Genomic DNA, 8,540 nt, shown 5'->3' with positions numbered 1-8,540 from the left:
GGGGCACAGCACATCCCGACCCCCCCCCTCCTCCCCGGCTTGAGGACCGAGAGGGCACCTCTGCGCTGCAGCCCCCACCGGGACAACGGGTGGGGATGGAGGAGGGAACGGACCCCTATGGACACCTCCAGGACCCCCCCCCCCCCCCACGGCCCCCACGTGAGGACACCGCGGGGCTCTGAATAAATAACAGAGGGTGAAAAGGGGCAGTGGGGGAAAAGAAAAAAAAAAGGGGGGGGGGGGGGGGGGAAGAAGACAAAAAAAGCAGTGAAAAGAGCGCGGTGCCTTTCTGGGGTTGTGCAATCGGCCTTGGGAGCCAGACGGGATCGATGGGAACGCTCCCACCCCACCCGTGCACAGCTGGGGCTGCTGCAAACCCGCAGGGCTGTGGCGTGGAGATGCACGGGAGCCCCACGGTGAGCAGCACGGGTGGGCGCTGCCCCATAGCTGCCCTATAGATGCCTCACTGATGCCCCACGGCTGTGCCACTGCAGCACGCACCCCACTCCGGGGCCGCTCGTGGCTCTGCCCACGCGTACAGAGAGGGGCAATGCCGCCCTCCTGCCCCACCGCCCCCTCCCCACCCGCCCCATCGCGGTGGGGCAGCGGCGGTTGCCTGGCAGAGCGGAGCGGCAGCCCGACGGTGGGGGCAGAGGCGCCGTAAGGACGGAGCCGCCCTTCGCCCCCCCCCCCCCACCGCTCTCACGGCTGCGCTGTGTCCCGCTGGGGTGGCACGGGGAGAGCTGCTGCAATGCCACGGGGGGGGGGGGGGGGGGACGCACCGGGATGGGGGTGGTGGTGAAGGGGCTGTGGGTGGGGGGCGGCGACGCCTGGCAGCGTGAGAGCTGCTGTTTGATCCTACGTTGGGGCAGTAATGCAGATGGGATGTTGCAAATTCCACCCCCCCCCCCATCACACACACACACTCCTCGGTCTGTTTGGGGCAGGTCGGGGTCCCACACCCCCCAGCACAGCATCCAACCCACTCTGTGTGTGTATGGGGGGGGGGGGGGCGGTGCCGTGCAGCGGTTGGGTGCACCCATCCGTGCACAGCCCCGGGACCGGCGGTGCGCAGCCCGCAGACGCACCCACAGCACTGCGCTTCACGACTTTATTGCTGCCCCCCCCCGCTCCACCAGCACCAACTCCACCTTCCACCCCCCTCAAAGGCTCTGCTGCCCCCCCCCCCACCCAACCCCCATCTCAGACCCCCCCCCACACACCCCTCCCCTCCATTCAAACCGCAGCAGCACAGGGTTGGATTTCCGACCTCCAACACAGAGCGGAATCCGACACGGACCCACAGCGGGGAAAGGGGCGCACGGGAAGGAGAGCGCGGATCCACCCCTGAGACACGGAGGGCTCTGCGGGGGGGGGTCGGGGGGGGGGTCCCTTAAGTGCCTTAAGTGCACCCGCACGCGTCCACGATCATATCGGGGATGTCGGTTTTGACGATGTTGCTGTCGCGGTCGTAGTAGAGCAACGAGAGCGGGCGGCGCTGCGTGGGGACGCAGCACGAATCCGCGGCCGCGTCGGCGTTGTTGGCTTTGATGAGGTTGAAGACGGCGGTGTGGAACGATGCGGCCACCCCGGGGACGGCGGCCACGTGGGGGGGGCACAGCCCGGCGCAGTAATTCATGTGATACCCCTCCGGTTGGATGATCCAATCCTCCCAGCCGATCTCCCTGAAGTCCACGAAGAACTCTTTGCGGCAGCACATCCGCGTGGTCCCGCCGCAATCGATGCCTCTGCGACGGCGGGGGGGGGGGGGGGGTCTGCTCCGGGCGCGGACGGCCACGAAGGGTCTGTGGGTGTCCCCGTAGGTGGGCATCGGGGGTCGCGCGGTGCTCAGCTCCACCGTCAGCTGCTCCGTGCCGCGGCTCAGGGCGCTCCGCAGCGCGTCGCTCACATCCAGCGCAGCCCAGCCGTCCCCGTGCGCCTCCAACAGCGCCTCGCTCAGCGCCGTGCCGTTCTGAGCCGCGTCCCCGAGCAGCAGCCGTACGGACACGGGCTGGGAGCCGCCGGGACCCGGGGGGGTCCAAAAGAGGTGGAGGTGCGCTTGAAGGACCTCTGCGTTCCCACGGAGCTCCTGAGCGAAGCGGAAGAGGAGGCGGGAGCTGCGAGGCGTGGACGGCCCTGCAAAGGCAGCGTCAGGATAAATGGGGGGGGGGTCGGGGGGGGGGGACCCCCAGGGGGGCGCTGTTGGGGTGCGGGGTGGCGCGTGGGGGTGGTGAGGGACCCTCATGCGCAGCTCTGCTCCGACGTTCGGGCTCTTCAGCCCCGGTGTCCCCCTGATACGGAGCTGCAGAGGGTTTTGGGGGGGTCGTGAATCCCCTCTGGGACCCCACGTGCAGCACCGCTCCCGGATGTGCCCCCCTCCCCCCCCCCCCCCCCACCCCCCAAACATCCCCACCTCCAGGAGTGCAGTGCACGGAGATGCGTCTCTTCCAGAGGCTGAATGGGGAGCGCTGCCCCACACCTCGGCCAGCAGTGGGGCAGCACGTGGGGGTCAACGTGGGAGGGGGGCGATGGCTCTTCCGCTCCTCTGCATTGGCCCTGGGGGGTGGGGGGACCCCACGGGGCGCCCATAAGGACCCCCAGCAGCACACGGGGCTTTCTCTGCTCCTGGCAATGCAGCACTTTGGGGAGGTGTGGGGGCACAGCTCCGATGCACTGTGCCACCCCTCAGGGGAATGAGGGGCCCGGAACCCCACGGCACCACCAACCCCACCCAGGGGGGGGGGGCACAGGGGTCCCGTGCATGGGGCACGTCCATGCAATGCACCCCCCACCCCCCCGCAGGGACCCCACCACCGCAGGGACCCCCCCGTGGCCCCACATGCACGGATGTCTCCCCGCAATGGAAAACCCACCGCACACCCCCTAACACAGCGACCCCCTCCCCCCCCCCAGGGACCCCCACCATGGGGATCTCCCCACATACGACCCCCCCTCCGTCACCCACCTGCCTCAGCGAAGCTCAGCACCTCGTAGTTCTGCTCCGCAGAGTTGGGGGGCCGGGGGGGGGCGATGCCACGGGGGGTGAGCTGAGGTTGCAGCCGACGCAGAGCACTGAGCAGAGCTGCCCTGGAGGGGGGGTGGGGGGCGCGTGGGCGCTCAGATAAATGCAGCCAGGCCAGGATGCTGTGCTGAGCCATGGCCAGGAGGACCCTGCGCTGCGCCGGGGGGGTCAGCGCCGTCAGCCCACAGCCGGGACACCGTGGGGCTCCATGGGGTGACCCCATCCGCAGGAGGATGAGGAGGAGGAAGGCCAGCACCGCTGCCATCGCCGCTATGAGGGCTGGATGGAGTGCGGCTGCCGTGGGGCAGAGAGGGGGGGTGGGGGGTAGAGCTGCCCTGACCACAAATATTGGCTGATCCCAATGATAACAGCGGTGGCACCGCGCGGCCGGGCTGTGGGGTTAAGGTGGAGCGGCGGTGCTGAGCCGTGGGGGTGGGGGGTGGGGGGGACCCACGGGTGGGACCCGGGGAGGTGGGGACCCCTCGGTGTCCCCACGGTGTCCCCATGGTGTCCTCATGGTGTCCTCATGGAGTGTCTGTGATGGCCCCAATGGTGTCCCCATGATGTGCCCCATAGTATCCACATGGTGTCCCCACAGTGTCCCCACAGTGTCCCCCACAGTGTCCCCATGATGTCCCCCATAGTATCCACATGGTGTCCCCACAGTGTCCCCACAATGTCCCCCACAGTGTCCCTGTGATGTTCCCCATAGTATCCACACGGTGTCCCCACAGTGTCCCCACAGTGTCCCCATGATGTCCCCCATAGTATCCACATGGTGTCCCCACAATGTCCCCCATGGTGTCACATGATGTTCCCACAATGTCCCTGTAATTGCCCCCATGATGTCCCCACAGTGTCCCTGTGATGTTCCCCATAGTATCCACACGGTGTCCCCACAGTGTCCCCACAGTGTCCCCATGATGTGCCCCATAGTATCCACATGGTGTCCCCACAGTGTCCCCACAATGTCCCCCACAGTGTCCCTGCGATGTTCCCAAAATATCCCTGTAAGAGTCCCCAATGACACCCCTATGATGTCCCCATGATGTCCCCCATAGTATCCACATGGTGTCCCCACAATGTCCCCCATGGTGTCACATGATGTTCCCACAATGTCCCTGTAATTGCCCCCATGATGTCCCCAATGGTGTCCCCATGATGTCCCCCATAGTATCCACACGGTGTCCCCACAGTGTCCCCACAATGTCCCGCACAGTGTCCCTGTGATGTTCCCACAATGTCCCTGTAAGAGTCCCCAGTGACACCCCTATGATGTCCCCATGGTCTCCCTATGGTGTCCTCATGTTGCCCCCCATGATGTCCCCACAGTGTCCCCATGATGTGCCCCATAGTATGCACATGGTGTCCCTACAATGTCCCCCACAGTGTCCCTGTGATGTCCCAATGATGTCCCCCATAGTATCCACGTGGTGTCCCCACAGTGTCCCCACAATGTCCCCCATACTGCCCCCATGATATCCCCATGGTGTCCCTGTGATGTCCCCATAGTGTCCCCACTGTGTCCCCATGGTCTTCCCATGTTGTCCCCATGGTCTCCCCATGGCGTCCTCATGTTGCCCCCCACAGTGTCCCCATAGTGTCCCCATAGTGTCCCCATAGTGTCCCTATGGTCTCCCCATGTTGTCCCCATGGTATCCACATTGTGCCCCCATGGCATCCCCTATAGTGTCCCTATAATGTCCCCATGTTCCCTCCATAACACCCCCATGATGTTCCCATGATGTCCCCCATGGTGTCCCCACGTTGTCCCCACGTTGTCCCCACGCCGCACACTCCCCCTCCCACATCGGACCCCGCACCGCACACCACGTGACCCCGAGCAGCGCAAGCCCCGCCCCATTATGGGCGTGGCACCGCATGTGGGCGGAGCCTATCGCCCCTCCCCTTTAAGGCCACCCCGCTCATTGGCTCCTCCCTCTGCGCGCTCCCGCTCCTCGCGCGTCCTCCACCCCGCAGGGGGGCGCTACAGCCCATCTCCCCGCGGTTGCCATGCCAACGGCGCACGGCGGCGCGCCGTGATGACGTAGCACGCAGAGCGCTGACGCAGCGCAGCTCCGCCGGGGGAGGGGCCCGCGCTTCTTTCCTTTTTTTTTTTTTTCTCCCCCCCCCCCTTTTTTTTTTTTTTTTTTTTTTTCTCCCTCCCCCTCCCGTTCCTTTCCCCTTTTTTCTCCACGCTCCGTTTCCTTCCCCCCCCCCCCACCCCCCCCCCTTCAACACCGTTCCGCGCTGGCCCAGGCCCGGCCCAGTGAGGTGGTGGTGGTGGCGGCGGCCGCGGCCCGGCGGCGTGGGGCCCGGCCCGGTGAGTGCGGGGGATCCGGGTTGGGGGAGGGGGGGGGTCGGGGTTGGGTTGGGGGCTTCGCTCTCCGCTCCCAGCGCTGTCCTCGAGGCTCTCGGCCGCAGAGGGGCGGTGGGGCCCGGCCGCGTCCCGGTGGGCGGGGGGGGGTCTGGCTGTGAGCGCGGCTCCCCCCCCCCCCCAACCCGTCAACCCCCCAACCCCACCGCCCTGGGCTCTGTGGAGCAACAGGAGGGGGGGGGGAGGCCCTGAGGGCGCCGTGGGGTCGCTGCAGGCGGAGGTTTTGCCCTGAGGTGCATCGCGGGGCGCGGGTTTGGCTGCGCTGTGTGCAGCACTGAGGGGTTGGGGGGGGTCCGGTTGGGTCGCTGTGCTGTATGTGTGTGTGTGTGTGGGGGGGGGGGTTGGCAGTCGTAGCCCTTCACGCCGTGTGCGGGATGGCGCCTCTCCCGTTTTGGGAGCTGCTTTCCCATCGCTTTCTTTCTTTCCTTTCCGATTAGATACCGTTTGAGTCGTTGGTGGCAGCCTTTTCTGCTCTCCCGTCCCTGCTCTCCTTCCCGGCCTCTTCCTTTTCGTTCTGAAACGGGCAGCCGAGCTGCTCCGTGCTTCTGTAGGGCTGCAGTAATGTGGCTCAGGAGCTGCTTTCAGGAAGCTGTGTGCTCCCAGCAGAGCTCCATCCGCTCCACGTCTGCCTCCCGGAGGGGTTTTGCTGTTACTTTCTTATCATCTACCACCATTTGATCCTTTGGTGAGCGGCTGTTCTTAGTCAGACCGCAGAGAATATGAACTCGTGGAGAAAACCTTTCTTTGCCTCCATTCTCTAAAGGTCTGTATACCCACCGCGTCCCTTTGGCTGCAGCTTATCAGCCCTGCTTAGGGTTTGCTGTGAGCTCCACCTGCTTCGTTGTGTCCCAGGACTCAGGCTGTGTTTGCAGTGTGTGGGTAAGCCCGGCCGCTTCCACACAGCATCGCTGCGCCCCAAAGCAGCTGTCAGGTTTCGTTTCAGGGGGAACAAAGTGATTCCTGCTCCTGGAAGCTGACCTACTGCTGCCATGCAGCAGCCGAGCGCCCTGTTTGGTGCACCCGTATGGTCTGCACGACCTGTTGCTCGTGGGTAATTTATCACAGACCACCTCAGATCCATCAGCTTTTCTCCCGAGAGCTGAAAACGAAGCTCAGCTGCTTCTGCCCTGCCCGTTCTTTGTGTACTTCGTGGTATTTTGGGGGGCTTCAAGCACTGGGAAAAGACGTCTGGAAAAACAAGGTGCATTTCTAACTGTGCTGATATCGAGGTGTGCTTCAGTAGTGGGGATGGTAAGGGAGTGAGCTGCACTGTGACGAGCACTGAACAAGCTTCTGGAGCTGCTGAGGTGTTGGGGCTTCCAGCTCTGCAGGGCAGGCTTTGCTTTCCTTAGAGCTCACTGTGGTGGTGAGTAGAAGGAAACGCTGAGTTTATCATAGCTTCTGCTGTTCTTACAGCTGTGTAAAGCGATCCACAGCTGAGGAGGATTCAGATGCGACGGTGAGCTGGGAATGTAATGCTGGCATTAATGCTGCACGTGTTGCTGAGTGGGTGCAGTTTGCTGCCTGTCCTCACGTCTGGAGCAAAGTCAGAGTTCAAAAACGTGGAAGAAACCCAAAGGATCGGGAAAGGAAAGTGCTGGAAAGAGGAGCTGTGTTGCCAAGCTTGGTGTGTGCCCATCCCAAAGGACAGGCTGAGGAATTGTGTCCTCCTGATGGTAGGAAAAGGGGGGGAAGCCCTTTAGCAAAGCATCCAAGCTGCTGCTGGAAGCCCCAAAGGCAGCTGTGCCGTTCCACAGCCACCAGCTGTGCTGGAAGACCGACTGCTGTTACAGAGGATGTGCTGTAGAGGAGAGCAGGGAGTTCATAGGATCTCATCTGCTTGTTAGGGGGCAGCCAAACAACACGTGCCCCTTCACAGATCACGGCTGCTGTTTGGTTTCTGTCACTGCTATTGCTGTGTTACCTTATCTCCTGCCTCACCCTGCTCTCCATCACTCCCAGACCTGAGTTCTGCTTCCCCATGGCTGCTTCATGCACTTCTGATTCCTCACTCTCTCTTTATTTCTGTGCACGGTGGTAACGCTGTGGCTTACTGAGGCCAACTGGCATAAATTCTGAGTCCTCCTTGGGTTCTCCATCCGATCACCCCAAGGATACCTGCAGTTAATATCTCTCCCTTCCTGGGTCCAGCAGCTTGCAGGTAACTTGCTGAGTTATTTCTTTCCCCCCACAGTCCCTCTCTCCCTTCCACAGGAGTAGGACATGGAGGCGACTGACCCTCAGTTATCAGGCGCTGCTCAGCGGTTCCTGAGGCTCAGTTGGATCTGCCTGCACAGCACGAGCCAAAATCCAGAGTGATTTAACAGTATCACACAGTGGTTTGTAGCACCGTCTTCCTCTTTGGCAAGCCTCCGTGGCCTCGTTTGCTCGCACCTTCTCAGGCCAACACTGGGAAGCTGTGTCCCGTGGTGTGGCTGTAGCAGGATTTCTCCCCACCCAGAGGCACGTTAAGGTTGTCAGGCAGGGCTGAGAGCTGCGGGTGTCTGAGCTCTGAGGACCACAGCACTGCTGAGGACAGAGGGGGGTCAGGGAAATCATTTCCCTTTGGTTCCTTATGGGGCACCCCACTGTTAGCTGCCATCCTGGGCTGGAAGGAGCAGTTGCTTTTAGCCTAGCTGTCACGGGAAATTGAGAGCTCTCACGCTCTGTAGGGCTTCTTCCTCTTTGCCATGGCATACAGATCTATTGCTCTCCATCCTCCATCTTTTTCTGTGCGCTCTCTCTTGGCTTCTGAGTCGTGCTGAACCCAAACTGGAAGGCAGCGCGACCCCTTTGTGCAGCTTACCCACGTACAGAGGTAGGAGTGCCTGTGGGAGCCCTGTCTGGGTGTGAGCAGCAGCAGGAGGAAGGGCTGAGCTGATGTCAGCGCTGGGATTCCCTTGCATGCTGTTGTCAATGGGGCTCATACGGATTTATGGCTTTCTATAGAGCCCGCTTTCATTATGTATTGGGAGCACAAGCTGTCTTTGTGTACTGCAGACTGAGTCACGGCTGCCTCCCAGTAAATTTCAGTGATGATTATTGAGTGTGGGCAGATGCAGCCTACTCGTTATGCCAGCTCTTATATATATATATATATTTATTTAATGAAGTTATAAAATTCTCCTCTTGCTTTGACAT

General features: G+C 62.3%; 1 protein-coding gene across 1 annotated transcript; it reads right to left on the bottom strand.

The window, feature by feature from the left end:
* Positions 1–1,177: 1,177 nt before the first annotated feature.
* On the bottom strand, positions 1,178–5,980 carry LOC107049250 (inhibin beta C chain-like; the record flags this gene model as incomplete). Its single annotated transcript, XM_015272583.4, has 3 exons — positions 1,178–2,136; positions 2,966–3,087; positions 5,841–5,980. Coding segments are annotated over 3 exons (996 nt in total), but the record flags the coding sequence as incomplete, so codon positions are not given.
* Positions 5,981–8,540: the final 2,560 nt, after the last annotated feature.

This window comes from Gallus gallus, chromosome 34 (assembly GCF_016699485.2).
Source record: "Gallus gallus isolate bGalGal1 chromosome 34, bGalGal1.mat.broiler.GRCg7b, whole genome shotgun sequence".
Taxonomy (NCBI): domain Eukaryota; kingdom Metazoa; phylum Chordata; class Aves; order Galliformes; family Phasianidae; genus Gallus; species Gallus gallus.
This window is presented reverse-complemented; position numbering and strand designations above follow the sequence as displayed.